Genomic DNA, 24,279 nt, shown 5'->3' on the forward strand with positions numbered 1-24,279 from the left:
GATAATGTTTAAAGGCGATTTTATAAGTGAGTGTACATTGTTTCGTCACTATTCAAACACAGCATGTGTCAAATCTGTCACTAACTGCTGTGGTGTGTGGGTTTGTGACACAGCTTGTGGTCCTGTGTAACTTCCATGTTGCACCTAGTGCTGTTACTTTCAGTCTTGTTATTATGAATTAGTTCTCAACATCATTTCACAAGATCTCATTGATCCTTATTTGAGCCTGACACCTCCAGGTCACCGTTGCACAGCTAGGTTGAGTTTTTAGTTAGAAATTGAACTTTGTTATTAATTTACCTTTAAAAAAAAATGACATGTGAGAAAATAGTTGTTAAAAGGAGACTGCACTACATAGTAGAGTGTGTTTTGGTTGGTATACAGTAGGTACAATGCACAATATGTTGGGCTGCCAGGAATTAAGCTCTTTTAATAGGAAAATCTGCCTGTTTGTGGTTGAGTCACATGGTAAAAAGACAACTTTAGTCATTGAAATTGCTCAGTGACAATCACCTTCAACAAGCAATAAATTGCCTCACTTGAAAGGGGTCAACTTAAGTCCAAATTGAGATTATATTGAGCTGAAGATTCACTTCTGATTATCTAATCATTACTTATGAAAGTCAAATTTACTAATATTAACATTTTAGTTGTGTCAAAGTGATTCAATGTCTGATATGAAATGATATGAGTCTTAAGTGCAGACAAAGAACCTCACTGAATCTTGTTGGATTTTGTAAACATGAGGTTGTGTCAAAGATGATTGTGTCTTGATGCACTGACAAAAATTATGAAAGTTTAACAAAAAATTGGTTGGTTTGAATTTTGATCTGAATTTAGTATATTTAGTTATTCCTGACATTTCTTTATTTCGATTAAAGCAAATAATTTATTTTCATGGGATAATTTTTTTACGGCTTCAGTTCAGAATTAGAGCCGAGACGCAGACATGCTGCTGATTATTAAAGCGTCATAACCTGAGGCCAAAAGAATCAATGCTCTTTGCAAAGTGCCACACAAGACCAGACACAATGCTGAAACTGCACAAAACAAATGTTTGACAAAGCTCAGTCTGCCGTCTTTGTTTCTATGAAACAAACAAATCATAAGAGGTTTAATATTTGAATGATCTCACTCCCTAAATAAATCATTAAAAAAAAAAAGATTGTCTTTAAATCCTTGTGTACAATGTAAGGTAAAGTTTCCCGTGTTGGCTTCACATGTGAAATGTTTCATTTCAAAATGACTTTGGTCACAAAGTCAAGCACTCTGGTTTTTGAATTCCTCACTTAAATGTGTTTAATATAACAAATCTGATCATTTGTGATTCTAAAGGAAACGAAAATGTATATTTTCAAAATGATTAAAACTTCAAATGAGTCAAAAGAAGTCATCAGCTGCGTTCTGTGTAATGCAAAATCTAAAAAGCAGCAAAGGCTTTAAATAACATTTTAATCACCAACTAATCGTCTGATGATTCTCCATTTCTTTCTGAAATAAATCATTCATTTCCAGCTAACAACATTTCAGTGTAACTAAAACTAAATTAGCTTGGGTTCTGCTTAGAGAGCGAAGGGAGTATCTGTGGAATTAGACCGGCTCTATTCTCCTGTACAGATATCATATACATAATTAATGTGGCATATGAAGTAATGTGTGAGGATGGTCAAAAATGCATTGTCAAGAAACCCTGAATATCTGCAGGAAATACAGCAATACATTTGATATTTGACACAATGTATTATTATATATTCACTTTGAACCACACGTTAACAGGGGATCATCCAAGTTAGCATGGTTCTTCCTCTGGTGACCACGACCAATCAAAACAGGGGGCGAGCTGACCAATCAGAGCAGACTTGGTTTAATCGGAAGGCTTTAAAGAGACAGGAGCTGAAATCAAGTGTTTCACAGAGGGGGTGAAAAGAGGCGGTGCAGCAATGGACAGTCTGAGGAAAGTGATGTGTTGTTTTTGAACATTAGAGCTTGTAAACCTTTTCAAGTAATAACAAATTATTAACCTGAATATGAGCAGAATACGGCTCATTTAATTGTTAAAAATCTTTGTAAATCACTTGGTTCATCTGTCTTTTTTATTTTCTACATTTCATGTGAAATAACACTTTACATTAGAGGCGGTGTTGGGAAGGTATCAACATATTCACCAACGATTAGTTCTGGGCCCACTTTAGTAACACTGGCTTCAGTTTCATGAGGATTTCTCGACTTCTTATTAGTGAACACTGTGTAGCGCTCACTCTTCTTCCAGGAGTCAGAGGAGGTGCTTTGTGTCTGCAGGAGGAGCTGATTGTTGCTGACCACCTCCTCCACCCTGCTGTAGTCCTTTGGTATGTTCTCCTCTCGCGTCTGAACATCCTCACAGCCATGGACTCTGTCTTTATGGAGGAGGAGAATATTGTCACCGTTCACCTCCTTCACTCTGGTGTAGTCCACCTCCTGCAGGCTGTTATGTCTTTGAATATCCACGTAACCGCAGATTGAGAGAAGCTGGACACTGCTCTGATCTGCGGCCTCTGGCAGTGTCTTCTTGTTAAGTAGACCAACTCCCGAGAGAGATGCACTGCTGTTTGCAAAGTTATTTATTTCATTCTTTCTTTCCTCGGCCTTCTCCCTGTCCATTTGGCTCGGGGACAGCTCCATGCAGTGTATTTCAAAGTCAAAGAGGAGGCCGGCAGCAATACTCAAGCTTTTCTTCCTTTTTTGAGAACTGGACAAGTCGGGCAGACGCACGTCATCAGACACGATTAAATACTCCTCGCTCTCTTCCTTCCAGGCTGACACAGAAGGAAAGGTCTGGTTGATGATCAGGGCGTTGTTGACATATTCAGATCGTCCCCTCTGGAAGAATCAGTGAGGGGTCATTCAGCAGATTGTTAACAGACAGCAGAGTAATTTGGCCATTTTGAGAATAATGTTGTAATTGAGATAAAAAGTCATAATATTACAACTTTATCCCTGATAACGTGGTGCTGATGAGCCAAATGATCATGTTTTTCATTATTTGTGAAGTACAACTTAACAAGATGCTCATTTTAACTAAGGCAACAGACTTATCCTCTTATATTAACATTGACACATAGCGTAACATTACAACTTCCATCTTGTAAAATCATGACTTTCTTTCCTGTAAAATAACGACTTTCCAGGGTCTAGATTCTGGATGTGGAGGTTAAGAAGTAAGGCTGCAGTGTTACCTTGAGAAGCTGAACATCAATTCCTCGTATCTTTGGACCAGGAACAGGAGGCAGAAGACACTGCTTCACACTGAGGAACAAAGAAAGAAAGTCGGATTATCCTCATCGCCCTGATTTGACACAGAGACTTGTAAATCATTCTTTGCAGGAGATACATACCGTTTCCTCTTCATGACCAAGACACACAGTGTTAGAAACGGCACTGTAGAGAGGCTGGAGAGCAATATCCAGAAGGGTTTCTCCCTCTGACGATCTACGCAAGAAAAGAATGGAATATATGTTTTTCTATTGACGGTTAGTATCAAGTGCCCTGTTTGCTGTTAAAAGCCAGAATAAGGTCTGAGACGTACAGTTAAAGGTTTTCACGGAGGTAGAGTTGCTCCACTCGCTCCAGGAGCTGTGGTCTAGCCTGCAGCGGACCTGAACCACGTAGGTCGACCCGGGATCGATGTTGTACAGGTTGAACTGGGTTTGTGTTCCTGACGCGTACTCCTGGAGAAAGATAGAACATCCCATGTTTACATTGTACCAATGTTGGGCCAACAGTCTGTATAAAAAGATGGGAAATACGAGGGCTCCACACCAAAGTCAGAGACCAGTCACATCATTTTCAGTATTATTATTATAGCTGATTTCATCAAACACACGCTCATGTTTCATTTGCTTTTACAAACTTAGCTGATGTGAACAAACTAGACCCACAAGTCAGGATTAATTCAAATAGACATTAGAATGACAATGATCGTATTGTGTAAACATACACACACGCTCTTGTTGTTCTTTCCTGCTCAAAACAAAAACCACGTGCTGTGTTTCTCACCTTCCACTCGCTGTCGTCCTCTTGTATAAATCTGAGTTCATATTTAATGGTGACCCATCCTGACTGGCTGTCTGTGTTTTGGGGACTCTCCCACCGGACGTGGAGATACGGGTGGTCCTCCCTCTTCATCACCTGCAGGCTGATGTTTCCAGGAGCGTCGGGCATCACTGTTAAGAGGGGACACAGCGAGACAGTGCACAGCAGTGCTTTGGGCTAAATGCTCATATCGGCCAACTAACATGCTGCTGAGGGCTGCACAGGTGAGCATGCAAAATGTCACATCACAGGGTGAGCACAGTCAAATAAGGCAAATCAACCCAAACATTTAAAACTACAGCTTATTTTTAGCTTATAACAAAAGAGAAAAGTTGCATAAATCTTATTTGCATTGTTAATAACAGAAAACTATCTGATTTAAAATAATTAACCAGGGTATTTTAAAAACTAGAGCAGAGTCTGCATGGAAAGAAAATATAGCATGAGCTGTTGTTGGTGTTGCAGGAAAGGTCAAAGGGTCACAGAAGAGCCCAGAAAAAACAACAGTGGTTTTAAATATTTGTTTCAGATTAAGTTTAGATCCCTCTCCCTGCAGCTACTATTTTCTTACAAGACCCACTTTCCAAATGTACTGTAAATACAGCACATGTCCAAGTTCCCCTATAACCAAACAAAAGGTGTGAAATCTGAACCAAGACTGTACTCAAGGTTTACACCAGGCACAAACCAGTTAAGCCTCATTCGGTTCGGGTTTTCATTTGTGCCTTGTGTCTCTCCGTCAGCATTTTTCCATTCTTTACTAAGCAGAAGAAAAACTCCGCTATAAATACAACTGTGCCAATAATTAGCTCGATCGATGCAGGTACTTTTAAGCTGTTTCAACTTCTGCTCTAACAAAGACATAGACTGAGTGGGGATCAATAGTTCAAAGTGTCTCACTGACATAAGCCACTGATGAGCTCAGCACTGACTCTCCATTATCCTCCAGTAATCTGTCTCCATTTCTTTCTTTGTTTATCCTTCAATTTTATGGACAATTGCTCTCGACTTCGCTTTGGATCACTTTAAAATAATGAGACACAGCTTTTTCTTTTTGACATTTTTACTGTTTTCCCAGTGAAGAATTAATGGATCTTGATGAAAACAAATCTGTCACATTTAAGGACCTGCTATATATGAATATGTGCAGTTTGGTGCAGCTTGATTTAATGTGAGGGGACTACTGGGCCTTGGTGGAGGAGTGCATCTTTAAACTGCTCTTGCTGTGATGCCAGTCTTGATTCCGCGGTGTAAAATAATCTAAGAATCACATGGAGGTCATATTCTATGCTTTCATAATATCGCAGGAAAAAACCCAAAGAAGCAACTCAGGGTATGACAAGAAGAAGCTAGATGAACTGAAATCTTTGCTACTTACCAATCTCCATGACATCGATCTTAAGGGGGACTGAACTGGCGTTCCCTAATGCATTGGAGGCCACAACTGTCAGATAATAATCCACCCAGATGGAGGTGTGGCCCTTGTCGAAGAAGCAGGAGTTCTTCCCTGCAGAGAGGTAGTCAGGACACTCGTGTGTTCCCTCCAGTCTGTAGGGAGACATAAGGAGTCCTTCATTGACCAGGGCGTGGATGAACACAGCTCAGGGCGGACAACTGCATCTTTCATGGAGATGTAACTAAACTTTATTTAAATTTGTATGTATCAATAAGACCAGTTATCAATTAGCCATGATTGGTTCGGTGAGGCTGTACTCTGGTACAGGTAATTCCTGACACTGACATGCTGGTGATTAGCAGGTACTGCATACTGGGAGGATATAGGTAATGTTATTAGTTACATAGATATTGTGGGGTGGGGGGGGGGGGCTGGACCAAAGTAAAGAAACAGCAGTCGTACATTGTCGTCCTCAAAATGTCTTTCACCGTCAGTGTTGGCCTTTTGCCCTCATGCCGGGTCGAGTGGGGGTCACAAGGGTGAAGTGTTTGAAGTGTGCAGGTTCACTTCCACAGCAACAAAAGAATCGTGCACAGCTGACTGAGCACAAGTGTGTGAACAAGGGAGCTGGTAGTTTTCCACCGGCTCTTTTATAGCAGCAGCAGCTTTACTGCCACTCAGCGTGGGCGATAAACCTGCGTGAGAGTTACTGGGTCACCAGAAGTTAATGTGCACACTATACTGTCAATAAAATCCTGGTTGGATTCCAGCTCTGGACCTCTGTTGTTCTCCTCTCTCTCACCTTTCTATGTGTTCCTGCTGTTGAAAATGTCAAAAAAACAAATCTTCAAATTAATATGAAATCAAAACGGCACAAAACCTGGAGACTGGACCGACCTTTCTCTCTCGTAGAAGAAGCGATGCATAGTCGGCAGCCCGCCGTCAGAGCCCGGCTCCCACCAGCAGGTAAATGTCTCCTTCTCAGGTGACCTGCAGCCGAGGAGGACTGGTTTCCCTGGTGGAGACATGCCTGGCAACACATGCAACAAACAAGTGTCAGCTTCCTAGGAGTGACACGGTAAAAAAACAAAAAGCACGGTGACTCTATGGTTCGCTGACCTTCAGCAGGTTTGAACAAAGCAAACAGGTTTGGTTTTATTTACCCAGGTTTTAAGACACGTGTCTGATTTCTTTGTCCAACCAGGGTGAGGGAGGCAAAAGGGAATTTGTTCAAATTTCAAATATTTACCACTGGCACGGCTCCTCTGTCTCATCATGTTTTTTCATGTCACATGCAAACACACCTAAACTTTGCCTTTACTTTTTTCAATGGAGCTCTTTGTTGCCAAAAGAAAAAAACATTCTAAGAATTTTTTATCTATAAATCAATGTTAAACACTGGAAGCACTGAAACAAATTTAAAAACTGGGATAAATACAAAATTTAAAAGTATTTTGTGATTTTGTAGCAATCATGTGGATATATAAATAGTGTCAATCAAGCCTTTGAACTTACTGTTGGACTCAACAGCTGCAGACAGCAGCAAGAGCAGAGCCAACCCGAGTGCTGTCCTCATCCTGGCACGACCCTCTCACGTCCTGTGCCCTGCAACACAAAGTGACATCACAGCGCGAGGTCAAAGAGGTGACGTGAACCCCTGGCTCGCCTGCGTCTTGTTTTTACCTCAAACAAGGGCACCCGCCGTGAAAGAACAACAAACACAACCGATCATTGGTTCATTTTGTAGCCAACACATACAGGCCAGCTGTGATCCCATACTGGTGGAACATGATTTACTATCAGAATCATGATGAGTCAACATGAACGTTTATGATGTGACTGTCAGCAGCTTACGATCCTGTCAGTGGGTTTCATCATAGAAAGAACCTGAGAGGAGACCCAGGAAGCGTCAGAGGGTCCGAGTGAACACAGACTCATGAGAGGTGAGAGGTCAGACTGGAGCGGTTGCTTTCAAAAAGGAAACCGATTGACCAGAACAGGTCAGACAATGTGAACAGTTGTGTTTGTCAAGAGAATGACGACATTAAGCTTCTCTGCTGTAAGACGCTCAACAGCTCAAAGTCCTTATTAGGTGTTTGGACTTGATGAGAAAGTATGGATTACCTCAGAGTGAGCAGTCTGCAGATTACTGATTGGTTCACACATTCATTAGTCGTGGACACAGACAGAGAAGAACTGCAGTGCAATCTCTAAGAATCAGAATCAGAATTCTTTTTATTGCCATGTATATTTGCACATACAGGAAATTGCCTTGGCGTGGTTGCTGCACTGTACAAACAACAATATAAAAACAACAATATAAAAAACAACAATATCGAACAACAATATATACAGTAAGTAGAGTTACGTGAGGTTCTAAGGTGCAGAGATTGGTGATAATGCCAATAATATAGATTTATATAAGGAGGCTGAAGTCTAATTTAATTCAATTTCGTATTGTTGTTTTGTAAATTCTAATTAAATATATGATATCTTAGATTGGACAAACGTGATGAAACCTGCAGATGTTGAACTTCTAAAGATACAGTTATGATTTTAGTTATCGTCTGTCACGCCCCTTCAAGTACATTTAACTAAGCATAAAGTATTTTATTACATCCTGTGACCTACATATGCAAACCTATGTATTATATCTACACTGACATCAAGCACACACACACACACCAAAATGAAACTACAACTCCACAGTGATTTCATGAGAATATAATTAGTTGAGTGCAAGGACAGTAAAATGTATTTGACAAAATTAGAATAGATGAAATAGAAATGAGATAAATGTAAACCTGTAGAGATCACTCACCTCACAGCGGTTTAGGACGGGTGTCAAACTCTTCTCCTACATTTAGCTGCTGTTGACACATCCACAGGAGGAAAAGTAGAGTCCTTCAGTCACTGTGACCTCCTCAGACCTGAACACCTCCTCTCAACTGAGCACCTCCTCAGACCTGACCACCTCCTCAGACCTGAGCACCTCCTCACACCTCCTCTCAACTGAGCACCTCCTCAGACCTGAGCACCTCCTCACACCTCCTCTCAACTGAGCACCTCCTCAGACCTCCTCAGACCTGAGCACCTCCTCTCAACTGAGCACCTCCTCAGACCTCCTCAGACCTGAATACCTCCTCATACTCTCGCCTGGGCACAGGTGAGTTTGAGGCTCAGGTGTTCAATTGAGGAAGAGGAGTCATGGATAGGGGAGGGGTTTCGTTTGACGTCACTATTTGTCACTTGAGCAACAGCCAAAGATTGTATCCGAGACAAGATGTTAGACTTCAACAGGATTGTTCAAGATAAGGAAAGTCATAATCATTATCAACTCACCACTCTGCCGATGGAGCATTGGTGTCTGGAGAAACGCTTTTGGAGTTTCAGGGGTAAAACAGCGTTGCAGCAGAATCTTCTAACTGGTAACTGGTGACCACTTCTTCAAACAAATAAAACCAAAACATGCCTCCATGCTGCTCCTGTGACTTGAAACTGCCACAGTAACAGTGAGGTGAGTGGATAATGAGTGTATCTTAAAGTTTTGTGTGAACTATCCCTTAAAGTTCACCTACAGTGAATCATCTTGACGCACGTCTCCCCTTTGGCCCGGGCGCAGTGGGCGTGTCTGGGTCGCTTCGCTCCAGGAAGTAAAACTTTTTTAGAGTTTTTGTAAGTTGAGGCTGTTTTTGCGGCGAGACACGCCTGAGCCTGTGGTTCTGATGGTGACCTGCCCCCCCCAGCTGTCATCATGTCGGACTCCTCGGACAGATCCACGAAGATCCACCTGCTGAGGGAGGCGCTGGTGAAGAAGCTGTGCGACGTGCTGGACAAGTCCTGCGACCGGGGATGGCGGCGGCTCGGAGAGATCGTGGGCGTCGAGAGGCGCCTCAGAGTCAGGTGCGATGGAAATGAGACACTGTGTGTGTGGGGGGGAGAGAGCGAGAGGGTGGAGGTTGAGGAGAGGGAGAGAGAGAGAGAAATAGAGAGGGGAGAGGTTGAGGAGAAAGAGAGAGAGGGTGGAGGTTGAGGAGAGGGAGAGAGAGAGAAATAGAGAGGGGAGCGGTTGAGGAGAGAGAGAGAGAGAGGGGGGAGGTTGAGGAGAAGGAGAGAGAAAGAGAGAGAGAGAGAGACCAGCCACAGTAATGCACCATCAGGTTTATAGTATAGTAAATGGCAGAAGATGACAAATGTTTTCTGGAAATCCGTTTTAAGGTATTTGTTTAAACAAGATTTTGAACAAGAAATAAATCTAAATTGGTCCAGACTATATCCTTACACTCATCGTTATTAACCTCCCCCCCCCCCACCCCCAGCCCTGACGACATGGAGATGTGCTCCCTGAAGGTGCTGGAGCTGGACGGCAGCCCCAGCCGCATGCTGCTGAGGCTGATGGGAGAGCGGGGCTGCACCGCGGGTCAGCTGATGGACTACCTCCAGACTCTGGGCAACTCAGAGGCTGTGCAATGCCTGAAACCATCAGGTAGAGCAGAACAAGCCCTGGGTCTGGTAGTGTGTTGTCAGGCCGATGTTTGTTCTCTGTGTTGTGTAATTAGATTAAAAGAGAATCAATGAGTCATTTACAGAATATAAAGTATTTGCCTTTCCTCAATTGCCACATGTTCAGATCTGAATTTTGAATCTTGAATCTTAGTTTTTGAATTAGGGGCTTAAATCATTAGATTGGAAGTTGTCAAATATCCTAGTGAAATAAAGTCTGTGGTGTTGGAATTTCATCACTAAGCATTCAGGAGTGGTTGCATTTCAAAATGTGTTGTTCAGTTTCTGAGGTAATTTCGAATTATTGGCACAGCGATTTGTTTGAAAGCCTCTTTTAATGATCAGCCTTGCAGATTCTCATCCAGCCCCAGTCACTGGCTCTTACATCAGGACACAATCTGCGGCTCAGCTGTCACGCTGTGGGCAAAGCTCCAGTACAGTACCAGTGGTTCAAGAGTAAGGAAGAGGTGAGACACAAACTAGGGCTCATGCAGGATTAAACATTATTTTAAGGGTAAGGTACTTTTGTATTGTGTCCTTGCCGTACACCAGTTTCCCTGATATTCATATGGTAAATATGATTTACATTTTCACAATGTCAGGTGCCAAACAGCTTCTCTCCAGACCTTGTGATAAGTCCGGTCCATCTGAAGGACGCTGGCTTTTACATCTGCAGGGTCAACTGTGGAGATACCTTTGAGTTCAGCCAGTGGGCCCAGGTGGACGTCCTGAGTGTCACCCTGCCTTATGGTAAGATAGTTCCAGTTGAGTCTTTGACAGCCATGTGCTGCTTTGTGACTGCAGGATTTAACTTCTGTAGACACACTCACAGTGATGTCTCCCTCTCCCTCCAGCACCGGGGCAGAGTTATCAGTCCCTGGAGGGCCGGTTGAAGCTGGTGATCCAGCCTCAGTCCCAGCAGCTGCATGTCGGGGAAACCCTCCAGCTGGAGTGTGGAGCCGTGGGGCGGCCGATCCCTCGATACCAGTGGCAAAGAAATGGAGTTCCGATCCTCAACGCCACAAAGAGGAAGCTCACGGTGAGGATTTGTTTTCATATTGTCCATATTGCAAAAAAACAGTTTCATTGCGTCAGACCTTAAAAGACACAACCTGTTTTGTTAGGAGACATTCCAGTCGTGCGGTTCACTGAGTCGCTGACGGCCCGCTGTGCGTTTCAGGTTCCTCGTGTGACTCAGGATCACAATGGCAGGTACCGCTGTGAGATCAGCAGCGGCAGCTCCGAGCGGATGTGGACCAACGAAGTCGACGTTGTCACAGGTATGTGGAGCCGCTATGTTATGTTACAGCTCAATCCAAGCAGCTCGGTTGTCATCATGTCTGAGTGATTATCTGCTCTGTTCTCGGCCGAAAGCACCGAGGATATCGGTCCAGTTTTCAGGGGCGATGGAGTGCTCTGAAGGTAGAGTGGAAAGACCTGGGTAGTAAATGGCTAATTGAATGACAGTAAGCTGGTGTAAGGTGCATGCAAATGTCAATCATAACTTTTATTTAGGCACTAACAAGCACAGGGTTCACAGGGTTTATCTCCAGGTGTCACATGCATGATTTCTAATTTGAGTCTTTTTCAATTAATTCCGTTAAAGTTAAAGGTTGTTACTTTTCTCTACGTTTGTTCCTTTTTGTCAACAAATCCCACGAAAAGACCAAAACCAATAATGAAATTGAGGCTTATATACGTCCATTATCGACTTACAATAACTACAAACTATCAATAATTTCACAATCTGGTATCAATAAAGTACATCTATCTAAAATACATACTAAAAGCTACAGTGCCCAGCAGTAGAAAAAAGGTTTGAACCCATTGACTTCAGGCTGCCACAGATGGATTAGAGAAGTGGGGATATGTTGAGAGACAGATTAACTCACTGTTGACCTTTCATGGGATTCATTGACAGGAAGGAAAACACAGAAAGACACTGGTCTGAATCTCAATCACTGATGGTGTGAGGCTCAACTTCTCTCTCATCTTCTTTTCCTTAATCAAAAGAGGCTTTTTTTTCTCCAACCGCTCATGTTACTTGATGCTGACGTATTCATATGTTTAATTCCTAGATGACTTCTATGCCATTGAAGGAGGTGAGTGTAAAAGTGCTCATCAACTATTTATACATATCAATCCAAACTCATGCACTTGTTATCTGATCATTTTGTTGTGTGTTGACTTCAGGTTCTGGTGAATTTTTCCTGAACAGTGTTCCAGACCAACTTTATGGTAAGAGTGTTTCTCACCCAAAAGGAAAATGTGATCACTGCGTTCTTAACCGCGCGTTTTTCTTCATATCACAGTTTTACTCTGAGGCGTTTGTGTCTGATACTATTAGTAGATTTATATTTTCAAAAAATAAGGATGTGAGACTTTCTTGTTTTCTAATCAACTAACACAAACAGTAACTGAAGCCCAACAACAGAATATTGGCAGAAAACTACCATTGAGTTAAATTAATATCTTTCTGTCAAAGTGTCCACAGAAAAGAAACATTTATATATTCACATAGGTCTGATTATATATAAAAAAACAGGTATTAAAACAGGTCAGGTGGCTATAAATGTCACTATATGTGGTAGTCAGCGCACTGTGACCCACTTCCTTCCTGTGTGTGGTGAATTTACGTACTTCAGTTTACTATGGAAAGTTAATTCAATGCTTAAGGGGAGTTTCTTCTTCACTGTCTCATAGAAAACAAATCAAATATCATGAAATTTGAGACGGAGACAAAACACAAAAACACAACCCAAGATCTTTAGCAGATTCTATTAAATAGGCAGTGAAAAAGTCTGTGGGAAATGATTCTTAGAATACATCTATTGCGTGTTACATATATAAAGTAATGTTATATATATATATATTTATCTATTATAATATTTAAACCAGAATAGTGCTGGACACTTCTCTCTTGAATTTGCACTTTGCATTGAACTGTACTTGTCTGCTGCCTCAAACACTGGAGACCTTTGCATGTTTCACTGCCGCATTTGACCATGTGTGAGTGTCTCTCTCCCATAGTTTGACTTGAACTGGTTTTCTGCCTCCCAGCGACTGACAAAGTGGCCCTGCTGATTGGCAACCTCTCCTACAAGAACCACCCGCAGCTCAAGGCCCCCATGGTGGACGTGTACGACCTCACCAACCTCCTGCGGCAGCTGAACTTCAAGGTGGTCTCACTGCTGGACCTCACGGAGTCAGAGATGAGGAACGCTGTCGACGAGTTCCTGCTGCTTCTTCACAAGGGAGTCTATGGTGTGTTGGGACTTCTTTACTTTCCTCCTGATGGTTCTAGATGGGGATACGTGTCTAGAAACACTCACAACCCCAAAACATTATATGAATTAAAGCTTTATACATCATCAGGACTGATGAACATATGAAAACTGATACAGAGACAGAGGAAATGGATTTAACCCCCAAATTTGACTATTTTAAGCTTAGAAATAAAGAATCCACATAGTGTATACTGTAAATAACTGTGAGTCCATCATAACGTTAAACTACTGGATTGTCATTGCCCATCAAACATAGAAAACAAATCCCACGGTTTGTATTACATGATAGAAATATGGGATGTAAAGAAGAAAGTATTTATAAATCCAAAATCTTGAGAATCGACCCCAGTGAAATAAGGAAAATAATCAAGTATTTCCTTCTCAGGCCTTATTAGATTTGTTCCTAGATCCATGTAAAACCTTCTTCCTTCATGAACCATCTATGTAGCCTGAAACCTCCTCTGTAACCAAAGTACTGGATTGAAATGCCCCCCCCCCCCCCCCCCCCCCCCCCCCCCTCTCTCTCTCTCTCTGAAGGTCTGCTGTACTACGCTGGTCATGGATATGAGAACTATGGCAACAGTTTCATGGTGCCGGTAGACGCACCGAACCCGTACAGATCGGCCAACTGCTTGTGTGTGCAGAGCATCCTGAAGCTGATGCAGGAGAAGGAGACGGGCCTCAATGTTTTTCTGATGGACATGTGCAGGAAGAGGTGAGTGCTCTCTCTTTACTGACGAAAAGATGAGTCAGTTAATTAAGAGAATGATAAGCAGACTAACCACTTAATCATAGAGCTGTTATAGATTTAACACCTTCGTTTGACCTCAGAAGTTTATCGATTTATTCATGTTCCAGGAATATTTATGACGAAATCGCTCCTAACATTGTCCTGAGGGTCACGGCCAACATCGTGTTTGGATACGCTACGCAAGTTTGAAACATCATTTAAATAATTATAATACAAAACTATTCATTTTTTTCTTTTAAAAGAATATCAAATGTTGTTTTCCTCATTTTGCTGGGCAGGTGCCAGGATGCCGAAGCCTTTGAGCTGAGCTCCAGTGGCTTCACCAACGGTGTGTTTGTCAAGTTCTTAAAGAAGCGACTGCTGGACGATGAGAAGATCACTGTTGTGCTGGACAGAGTCGCCGAGGGTGAGGAACAGAAACTGCATACTGCAACATGAAGTACAACTATAGAGGATCAATATGTTTTTAATATGTGAGTTAGAAAGCGTGTAATCAACAGAACCTTTAAACTGCAACTCAGGCTGCACTTGCATCTACAAATTTATTTGCGACTGAGAAGATGATCAGGCTAACATGAAGAAAACTGATTTAATAAGATTAAAACACCAGTGTGCTTGCATGGGATGGGATGTGTTTCAGCTTATGTCTGAATAAAGGCTACAGACTGAACCAAATGTAGCTTTGCATTTTTAATGTCCAAAGTGTATCAGCTTGCTTGTGGGCTAATGGAGTTTCCTTTTAAATGCAGAGTAGATGGATAAAAACAACTGTTAGATGCCCTGACTATTAAAGTTGGGATAAGGACACTATTTGTCTAAAGGCTTTGTAAATTAAATGAAACCACATGCCTTTCACAGTGTGGCACATACTTCTTGTCGGACCCAGGTTCAACTTATGTACTAGAAGTATTGGATACTTAAGGAGGTTTTAATTACATAAAAAGGTTTGTTGACACACTGACGTGTGATCTTTAAATGTTTCTGTCCAGACATGGGTCAGTTTGATGCCACGAAGGGGAAGCAGGCTCTGGAGATCCGCAGCAGCCTGTCGGAGAGGAGAGCTCTGGCTGATCCTATTCTGCCTGGCGACTGCGCTGATCTTGCTCACGCTCAAAGCCGACAGTGGGCGAAGGCTCACGGTGAGTTTCATTTTAACGTATTTGTTTAAAATACGTTATCACAATTGTGGGAAGCCTCTATTTGCTTACAGCGGCTCAGGTCAGTACGCACATTCAAATGTTGACTCTGCTTAATGTTGACTTAGCACGGAGCGCTCTCTCTCACATTATACATATTTGCCCACATTGTGTGAGAAACACAGTGTTATCACTCTTCGATCAGCTGTTCAATTTTGCATATAGAAAATAGAAGACATCTTTTCTGGGAAGAGGAAAACAATAATTCTGGTTGTTTGGGGTTTTTTTTCGGTCTAGAAATTGGAAGCGTAGGATATGTTTAAAAACTGTTGACAAATACTACACATATACATTGTAGTGTTCAATTACATGTTTATATACTTGCAGCTTAAAGCAGACTGAACCCCCCCTCCCAAAAAAAGGGATTGTGTCTTTTTCAACACTTAAAGTAAATTACTTATTTAAAAAGACAATTGTCTCTTATGAAAACAGCAGTTTTTGAACTTGTGGAAGTTTTAGAGTTCTCGAATTGACCGTTTTTGTGTAATTTTCCAGAGCTTCCTGAAAGTATGAGTCTCGACTTTGACTGTGGGGCTCAGATCAAGTTGGGCTTCGCTGCGGAGTTCTCCAACGTGCTCGTCATTTACACTCACATCGTTAGGAAGCCAGAGGACATGTCCTTCTGCCAGGCTCACGTCACTGACTTCTCACAGGTCAGTATGTTTTCATGATCACAGGTTCTCAAACTTTAAAGTAGGTTCGCGCCAGTTGTAGGGTCAGTTAGACCTCGGTATGATTCAGACGTTATGCTACCTGCTTCCTCCCCTCCCTGCAGGACCTTGATGTGGATCCTAAAGAGATGAACAGAGAGACTCCAGAGGAGACGGGGATCTACCTCCTGTCAAGCAGCCTGCCACAGCACTGTCTCTACACCAGACTCAGCTCACTGCAGAAGCTCAGGGTAAGAGACGGCAGTATATTGAGCCGTATGGTGCTTTCTCAAAGTCAAATGTCTGCACAAACAGAAATAGATTTGTTTGTTCATCCCTCTGACCGGCCGGCGATAGCCAGTGGACGGATGCATCATCCGCTGGTGGAGCAACTTTCTTTAACTTTCGATCACTTGAGCTGATCAGATTTCAGTGGTCAAAGGTCACGATGACCTTATATGAATCTGAAAAAACATTGATGTAGACTGAAACTACACTGGTTGACGGAGGCATACAACTATACAGTATTTCTAGTTCTGAATTAATAAAGAAAAATAAAAGACCGCTAAACTCCTCACAAGCACAGGACATCAGATGCTTCTTTTTGCAGATATTTCCTTATGAACACTTATATTGGAGAATTAATTTTTTCAGGGAACTGAAAGCTATGTGCCAGTTGTCTTGCTATTCTTTGTACTAGATGTAGAGATATTTCAGTTTATAAAACTGAAGACGCTACAGGATAAGTCAAGGTATCACCAAATTCACCAGGATTTATCCTCCAGGTGCCTTGAATGTTTGCATAAAGCTTCACACCATGTAGATAAAATGACTCATTAATTCAATTTAACATAACATAAACAATGACCCTATTGTTTTTATTGATACTACTTCTTCTCCTCGCGTGAATCAGGAGGAGCTGGTGTTCACCGTGTGCCTTCAGGGCACCTACCCAGCCATGGACAACGATCCTGTCCATTGGACCAAAAGCATCAACATTGGAAAGCCACTGATCGCCCGACTGGACCTGCACGGGGCCATGCGGAAGAACAGCTGCCTGCAGACCTGCTTGATGCCCCATAGCCCATCAAACAGCCCCTGCCACAGCCCCAGGCCTGAACACTGCCTCCACCTCCATCACGGGCTGCTACAGGCCCAGGACCATAGCCGCCTGTCCCCTCAGCACCCTCATGGTGCAGTGGGAGACTCCTACTATGAAAGTCTTTCGACCTCGCCAGGCAGGATGAGCATCCCTATAGAGGCCAGCGATGACATCAACGAGCTGCACAGTGTGTTCATCAACAGCCTGCAGCTTCAGCAACAGTGAATCAGCTGCTGGGATATCATTGTTCTCAGAATAGAAGCTATAAATAAATCTCAAATATATCTGGAATACTGCTGCTCTTTCTCATGCATACTGGTCAATGAGAAATATTTTTTAGAAAGTTATATTCTTAAACCTTTAATCACTATTTGTATCGACAGGCTGTTAAACTGTCATTGTTCTTGGATAACGATTTCAGAAATACATTTTTACGAAAAAATAAAGAGAGTATCTTCTTGAACTGACAAAGGCTATTTTCTTCATTTGTAGTTTTGTGACTTATTTTGGATTTCCTATCCGTTGAATCTTTACAGTAGCTCAGTAGTAATTAAGTAAATTAATGTAGTTGCTTTCTACCACAAAGTAAATATTCTCTGTGTGTACGTGTTATTGTAACTGCCCCCTCAGGAGGGCAGTATAAGACTTTCCCTGCTGCTCCTCTTGACTTCCTTGCTTAGCCATTACATTTATAAAAATATGCTTCTTCTCCTCACTCAACCCTGAAACTTTCCTAAAGAGACTAATTCACTGCATGGTTTTTAGACGGCTGGGCAATAAAATAATATCAGTATGATCACAATGTGATTCTCATCAAGCCAAATTCAGATTGATTTAATTTGTGCACATTGTGTTAAAGCACCCTCCACTCAGGAGAAGAAAATCCGTCTTTAAACATAAAACAAATCATAACGTGAACATGTATTGTGATAATTATCCATATCCTAATTTTTATTTTGATATAATTTTGGCCGTATCTTCCAGCCCTTATCTGCTAGTTGGACACTTTAAAGAATCCCACAGGTTTGTGACTACAGGCGTAATATGCCCCCCCACCGTTCAGAAATATATTCGTGTGACTCTGTAGCACATGATGAATTAATCTCCTTACATAAGAAACTGAGTCCTGCAGCAGGACAGACCACACACAGACACTTGAACTCTGCCGAAGCTGAGAGGGATTCCAGCTCAACAGCTTTTCACACGAGGTGAAGGTGATGAGTTGTTAGAGGAACTGTTGATTAAGAAACGTCTGTGGATGAAGTGACAAAGAGGAAATGGACAAATAACTAAACTTGTGCTAAAGAGAGTATGAGCACACCTCGTCTGCCGAAGAAAACAAATCCAGATAACCTTGATTCGCTGGTGTGCATGTCAGTGGAGCCTTTTACACTTTGACCTACATGTGGGTGTTTTACTCAGTGTTATTATAAATATTGGACATGGGGGCTGTTGTCAGGGCTGGAAAGAGAACTGAGTTACTTATGTAGTTGTGAGATAACTTCAGTCCAACTTTACTTTTTGTTTTCGGGGTTGTCCTTCCTGCCGTCCTGCCGTGTAGAGAGAATCTCTACACATAAAAAAGATGAGATCATTTGATTTGCTGGTCAAAGGTCAAACTCACTGTGTCCTGTCAAATCAAACCTCTTTCCATGATTTGATAATTTGAAAGCTCTTTATGATAAAGTACAGTTAATACCTTTTATTGAATGCTATTGAAGTCTTCACTACATAAATATATATTGAATTGAAGGGCACTGGTTGGCCGTGGTGGTAGTGGTGTTTTGTTTTCATGTGTTATAATGGTTTGAGTTTCTCTTATTGTTTCTTAAAATAAACTTAAAATGTTGTTAATGATTTAAGAATATGCTCAACAGGTAAATTGTATCTAGAAATGAATCAATCATAGCAACACTTACATATTTACACACTACTGGTTGTTTTCATGGGGGCAGGCGGATCATGTGACCTTCAGCTGCCAGGTCCTCTCATGTGACCGGAGGGGGCACCTTGCACAGAGTCTGCAGTGGAAACACCCAGCTGGGATGGATTCTGTTATTCTCATCACACAAAGCAGCGTTTCGATTTAAAGTCCACCTGTGTCTATATCAGTTTGTCTGTGCACGGCCGCTCTGCAGCACGGCCTCAAGAAATAGACCCTGCCTCTTTCAATAACGGATGGAGTCAGCCACCCACAGGCTGCAGAGTCACATCATGGCTGCGTCACTTGTGCAACTGAGGGAGGAGGGGAGGGGTGGTGAGACGATGCAGAGAGAGGAGGCCCAGTGAGTGAGGCACTGGCAGAGGAGGAGGACAGAGGGATTATAATCATGTCAACCTCGTGGAAGCAGCTCCTTTTTCAGACCGTCCTGCTTCTCGTCTCCTGCACACCCACCCAAACAAGTAAATGATACCTGGGCTCCATTGTGACTGTGTATGTTGTTGTGTTCAAAGCTTTTTCCTCCAAATGTTCTGTAACCTTGGGAAGAAGAAAACAAATTATATCAAAGGATTTCCACACCATCATGTTCAACATCATTTATTGTGAAGCTGCCGGTGGTGAAAATGTGATGTCTTGGTCTTTTCTTATTTTATCTGTCCCCATCATCCTCTGAGAGAGCGTTCACATCATGATGGGACAGGAAGAAACTCTCCTTTAAGACCAAGAGCAATTACTTATCAATGCACTGTTAGCTTTTATGTATAAAACCCGACAATTAAATATCAATTTAGTCACCATGTTCAAACAACTCAAACTGCTAGTATGAACATGTTGTTTTAAATAATGCATTCATTAAAGGTTCAGCGTGTAGGATTAAGTGACATCTAGTGGTGAAGTTGCATGTTGCAGCTGAACACCCCTCACCTCACCTCACCCTTCCCTTCCAAACATGAAGGAGAACCTGTGGCACCCTTCTGTTGTGATAGAAACTCAAAGATGTTTAGTTTGTCCGGTCTGGGCTACTGTAAACAACATGGCGGCCTCTCCTGATGTAAATATAGGGTATTTAAATATAAAGGTAGCATTGTAGGGAAAAGAAAACAACAGTTTGTGCAATTAAAGACACACTATTGATAACGTCACTAGGATTATTTTATAATAAATGTTTGCCAATAGATCCCTTTCACCTAAATCTGACACACTGGACCTTTACGACATTTAAAGATTGTGTTTTTTTATACGTTTATTTCTGTTTCTGTCAGAGACATCGGGCCTAACGCCTCCACCACTGGTTCCCATCAGTCCTCTGTCCACAGCTGTAAGAAGTGTTGTCTTTAAAGGTAACTGTCCTCAAGCATTAGTCCATCAAGTCCATTTTACATTTGATATGTCTGCAACCTGTCGGCTTGATGCCAGCTTGATGTGTAAATATAACTAAGGGTTTGTGAATAACGTGAGGTTAGATTTCATCTCACCTCTCTGAATGAACCAAGTGAGTTCGAAATCTCTCCTCCACTCTCCACCCAGGTGAAAGTCACACTGAGAAGGTGGAGCTGGAGAACCCTGTGGATCTGGAGCTGGAGTGTGTCTGGAGCGGGAACCTGAACAATCTGCCAAACGTAACCGGCGTCTGGAAAAAAGGTGGAGATGAAATCGAGAACAGTCGCCTCGCGGTCCAGCTGGAGAACGAGAAGTATCATCTGAGACGAGTGTGAGTGGGTTCAGCCTTTTATCCATTCAATTCAGACAATTTATTTTTAATTTGAAGTTTTTGTGTGTTTTTTAAGTCCATGCACTTGTTCGGTGTCTGATGAAATATTTCATAATTACTCTACTTGAGTACATTATTTATATATCTGAACTTTAAGTAAGTCAAATGTATTTTGGGGTACTTTTTACTTTTGCTCCTCTACATACGTAAGCAAATATCTGTACTTTGCTTTAGGGAACAAGGTACATTCAGCAAGTACTTTACCTTTACTCTTTAAGTATATTCAAAAGGAAGTACTTAATACTTTAACTTAAGTTGAAAAGTTAATTTGCTTCTTTTTCTTTTACTTGAGCACATTTTTGTCTATTTATTTGTACTTTAACTCAAGTCAAATCTTTGAGTACTTCCTGAAAGTACTTCCTGTGTTTGGGTGGAGGAATCAACAGACCAATAACTTTACTGCAGGTTTCATCCTGAGTTAAACGTTATATGTTTTGGTGTAAAACCTCTGTCACCTGTTCTGTGCCTCACAGGTTCAGGATCGTCAGTGAAGAAAACCTCGGAAATTACTCATGTGTGTTTGGAAATGACGCAAAAGTAGATTTTATCTTGGCAGGTACAAGTCCCATCCTTCTCATATGAGTCCTATGAGTGTAAATACCTTCATCACGTCTCCCATAGAGGATGGTGCAGCGTCCTTCTCTCATCTCTTTCTCTCCCCAGCTCCACAGATGGGCGAGGTGCGAGATAAGCCCATAGTCAGCTACGTGGGGGATTCAGTGGTGGTCGTGTGTAAGATGGAGGCCACCAAACCAAAGCCCCTCTCCTGGAACTGGTACAAGCCAAACGGGACGGATAAAGTGAGGGAGCTGTTTGCCGACAGGCGGTTTTTCATTTGGTGTTTCAGTGAGATTTATAAAAACTGGTTATCTTTAACGAAGCACCATTTAAATGTTGGTTTTATTTAGTTTTTAACTAGTAAATATAGGAAAGAAACATCTTGTTCATTCTTAATTTTGCCATTTGAAAGAATCCTGGGGAAATAACTTAAAAAACTGAACATTTTTTATACATTTCTTACGCTGTATTTCTTCCTATGGTGGATTTAAAAACTTTATTTTCTCCATCATAACCCTGAGATGATGCTCTGTTACACACAGATACATCAACCATCTGATAATAACAATAACTAAAACTGATTTATTTATACATAAAGTTTACATTATTTATGACCTCACCCAGTGGATTGATAGGTAACAAGCTGTGTGATGCTCTTGTCCTATAGGAGCAGATCTTTTATGCAACAGAGTCTCATCAGTATGAAATCAAAGACAAAGATTGGACGAGCAAGCTGGTGGTTCACAACCTGACCGAGGCCGACTCCGGCTCCTATCACTGTGAAGCCGTGTACGCCCTCGGCACCACGATGGGCCACGTGGAGCTGAAGGTCAGTCGGGGAACGTTACTCCGTACATGTAATAAAGTACCGGGCTTTGGTGTACTCCTGAGGTACTTATACTTGACTTGAGCATTCGGAATTTATATCAACATATACTTGTAGCCCACTTTATTTCAGAGAGGTTTAACACCTTTTACTCCATGTGTTTGTCAGCTTAAGACTCTGATTCAGCATTATAATAACAACTTTTTAACTTTGACTCCAGATGATTCAAATATCTTACTTGAGCCACTTCTTAAAAGGTTTTATTGAAATAATTCTTTGAGACCCAAAGTGTTAAAATATTACCAATATTTATTTAAAATACATAGATTGAGTACAATGATATTTTTACATATACTTAGAATAACAATGTTATTTGGATTACAATACTTTTGTGCCTCTGTTTTAGATTTTGAATTATTGTAAAGGAGTATTTTGTTTTCACGGTTGTACTTGTAATGTAACATCTGCTTCCTCCACCCCCGCTGCAGGTGATCACCCTGTGGGAGCCTCTGAAGCCGTTCATCGCCATCCTGGTGGAGGTGGTGGTCCTGGTCGCCGCCATTCTGCTCTACGAGAGAAGTCAGTCAAAGAAAAAGTGCTCAGGAGGTAAATCAGACACAAAGGAACACAGGAGTTGTTTTTGGTCAGTTTTGAACACTGTGATGTATATTTAATCTGAATTTAATCATCTGTCTTTTTCTCAGAAAATGGGACAAATGCGGAACAATCAAACACACTGTGAGTACTGCGTGACTTCTGCAAGATTGTCTGTACCTCTTTCTCATAAGAGGCTATTTATAAAGGTGAAATAGTTGTTATAAATACAAAATATGACTAATCTATTACAGAGGAGTACGCAAGTGTATTGCATTCACTTGAAGAAAGAAAAAAAAAGGTTTTTATTTCTGAGATAGTTATCTTGGAATTTCCGAGATAAGTCTTCATAAAAAACTACAGACTATGATTTTTTATTGATTTTTGCTGATAGTTCCTTCATAATTATAAACCTGAGGATTTATTAGAACACGCACAACCCGAAGACTTACTTATGGTTCACCAACATTTATTATGGCTTTATTCACGAGTAGAAACACACAACCATCACTATCATCATATCAAATTTGTTCAAAGTGTGTGACAGACATCAACCGCTTGTTCACTCTCAAATCTCTCTGATTGTATTATCTGAATATTACATTACTAAGTCACTCACCAGCCCTTATCAAAGACTTGAGTTACAGCAAGTAAACCTTGTATACTCATCAGAGAGATATCTTCAAGTTTAATGTGTCTATTTGTGGTTTTAATCATGTTACTTCTGATGCCCTCACCAGGACGCAGGCAGAAGATAACGGACCAGAGGAAAGTTCTTCGATGAGACAGCGAAAGGTTTAAACTCTCTGGAGGCTGCAAGTCAACAGATTCTGCTTTTGCTTATTTTCACATGTGAATGGTAGAGCTTCAATGCAAAATTAAAGAATTATTTTTGTGTCCTCGATAAAAATCTAAATATTTTCACCGGACAAAATGCAATAATCTCCACAGCTCACAGTTTCCTGTTTGCATTCTGTCGTGCTGGAGGATGTGTCAACCCTGTAAACCGTCACTTCCTGTAGAGCGCGGAGATCATGTCGGTGACTTCTCACCTCACTCCACTTTTGTTGCTTCTCTGTCAAGGAAATCCTCGACACGTCTTTGCCTGTGCTATGAATGGGGTTTGTGAGCAGTGCCTTTGAACCAATGAGCAACTCAAATTGTGCTCCCAGTGACTTTGTGTTATGTTTCATGTGTGCGACACTGTCTACATACACTGTGTTAGTTTCATTACATGTATATCAAGATATTTCATCATATATGCAGATGTTTGTGTATCATTTTCATGACGTTGGTTATGTGTCTTTGTCAATGTTGAAGGTGTCACATGTTTATGTCAACAAGCAAATTAAAACTACACAAATCCCCGTTTGGTACAGTTACTGCCCACAAAAGACATTAACTGATGTGAACTGATTTTACAAAGTGAAATTAGTTGCATGAAGCTTTTTAACTTTTTTCTTTAGTCAGAGTTGGTTGAAGACTTTAAGTTTAAGATTAGAAAGAAATATGGGATGTGGAGTTAGAAAGAAGTGAATTAACTGGAGCTCTTATTGAACTGCTGTGTCTTGAGTTGAATTGTATCACACTGTGAAAAGAAAAAGTAACTTGTGGAAAACTTAATGGAACTCT

At 41.5% G+C, this 24,279-nt stretch overlaps 3 protein-coding genes across 6 annotated transcripts; 2 read left to right on the forward strand and 1 right to left on the reverse strand.

Annotated features, from left to right (window-relative positions):
- Window positions 1–1,841: 1,841 nt before the first annotated feature.
- Window positions 1,842–8,943, reverse strand: prlrb (prolactin receptor b). 3 transcript variants are annotated; one of them, XM_062381533.1, is made up of 10 exons: window positions 8,488–8,770; window positions 8,289–8,441; window positions 6,983–7,072; window positions 6,365–6,497; window positions 5,450–5,619; window positions 4,036–4,202; window positions 3,566–3,707; window positions 3,375–3,468; window positions 3,216–3,285; window positions 1,842–2,859 (listed from the first exon to the last, which is right to left on the reverse strand). In XM_062381533.1, exons 3-10 carry the CDS (start codon window positions 7,041–7,043, stop codon window positions 2,125–2,127), a joined length of 1,572 nt encoding a protein of 523 aa, XP_062237517.1. In that variant the 5' UTR covers window positions 7,044–7,072; window positions 8,289–8,441; window positions 8,488–8,770; the 3' UTR covers window positions 1,842–2,124. The 3 variants fall into 3 exon arrangements, with proteins under 3 accessions (XP_062237517.1, XP_062237518.1, XP_062237516.1); XM_062381534.1 differs by lacking the exons at window positions 8,289–8,441; window positions 8,488–8,770 and adding an exon at window positions 8,810–8,943; XM_062381532.1 differs by having other exon boundaries at window positions 8,289–8,770.
- A 130-nt stretch (window positions 8,944–9,073) lies between these two features.
- Window positions 9,074–17,419, forward strand: malt1 (MALT paracaspase 1). 2 transcript variants are annotated; one of them, XM_062381528.1, is made up of 17 exons: window positions 9,074–9,370; window positions 9,787–9,953; window positions 10,316–10,437; window positions 10,573–10,720; window positions 10,825–11,009; window positions 11,151–11,250; window positions 11,345–11,392; window positions 12,049–12,072; window positions 12,164–12,208; window positions 13,031–13,234; window positions 13,795–13,972; window positions 14,116–14,187; window positions 14,287–14,414; window positions 14,998–15,147; window positions 15,700–15,857; window positions 15,980–16,105; window positions 16,768–17,419. In XM_062381528.1, exons 1-17 carry the CDS (start codon window positions 9,222–9,224, stop codon window positions 17,179–17,181), a joined length of 2,418 nt encoding a protein of 805 aa, XP_062237512.1. In that variant the 5' UTR covers window positions 9,074–9,221; the 3' UTR covers window positions 17,182–17,419. The 2 variants fall into 2 exon arrangements, with proteins under 2 accessions (XP_062237512.1, XP_062237513.1); XM_062381529.1 differs by lacking the exon at window positions 11,345–11,392.
- Window positions 17,420–19,198: 1,779 nt separating this feature from the next.
- On the forward strand, window positions 19,199–24,015 carry emb (embigin). Its single transcript, XM_062381538.1, has 9 exons — window positions 19,199–19,359; window positions 20,161–20,238; window positions 20,426–20,609; window positions 21,143–21,225; window positions 21,333–21,469; window positions 21,895–22,056; window positions 22,542–22,659; window positions 22,758–22,791; window positions 23,388–24,015. Exons 1-9 carry the CDS (start codon window positions 19,287–19,289, stop codon window positions 23,446–23,448), a joined length of 930 nt encoding a protein of 309 aa, XP_062237522.1. The 5' UTR covers window positions 19,199–19,286; the 3' UTR covers window positions 23,449–24,015.
- The last annotated feature ends 264 nt before the right edge of the window (window positions 24,016–24,279 follow it).

The sequence above is a fragment of the Platichthys flesus genome, chromosome 3 (assembly GCF_949316205.1).
Source record: "Platichthys flesus chromosome 3, fPlaFle2.1, whole genome shotgun sequence".
Taxonomy (NCBI): domain Eukaryota; kingdom Metazoa; phylum Chordata; class Actinopteri; order Pleuronectiformes; family Pleuronectidae; genus Platichthys; species Platichthys flesus.

Excerpts from the sequence above, each read along its gene's own strand:
- malt1 (XM_062381528.1), top strand. The coding sequence starts at position 9,222 with ATGTCGGACTCCTCGGACAGATCCACGAAGATCCACCTGCTGAGGGAG. Across the intron at positions 10,438-10,572 it reads GGTTCAAGAGTAAGGAAGAG|GTGCCAAACAGCTTCTCTCC; the intron begins GTGAGACACAAA and ends TCACAATGTCAG. Across the intron at positions 12,073-12,163 it reads CTTCTATGCCATTGAAGGAG|GTTCTGGTGAATTTTTCCTG; the intron begins GTGAGTGTAAAA and ends TGTTGACTTCAG.
- prlrb (XM_062381534.1), bottom strand. The coding sequence starts at position 7,043 with ATGAGGACAGCACTCGGGTTGGCTCTGCTCTTGCTGCTGTCTGCAGCT. Across the intron at positions 3,286-3,374 it reads TTGGTCATGAAGAGGAAACG|TGTGAAGCAGTGTCTTCTGC; the intron begins GTATGTATCTCC and ends TTTGTTCCTCAG. Across the intron at positions 2,860-3,215 it reads TTGATGTTCAGCTTCTCAAG|AGGGGACGATCTGAATATGT; the intron begins GTAACACTGCAG and ends TGATTCTTCCAG.
- emb (XM_062381538.1), top strand. The coding sequence starts at position 19,287 with ATGTCAACCTCGTGGAAGCAGCTCCTTTTTCAGACCGTCCTGCTTCTC. Across the intron at positions 20,239-20,425 it reads AAGAAGTGTTGTCTTTAAAG|GTGAAAGTCACACTGAGAAG; the intron begins GTAACTGTCCTC and ends CTCTCCACCCAG. Across the intron at positions 21,470-21,894 it reads AGCCAAACGGGACGGATAAA|GAGCAGATCTTTTATGCAAC; the intron begins GTGAGGGAGCTG and ends CTTGTCCTATAG.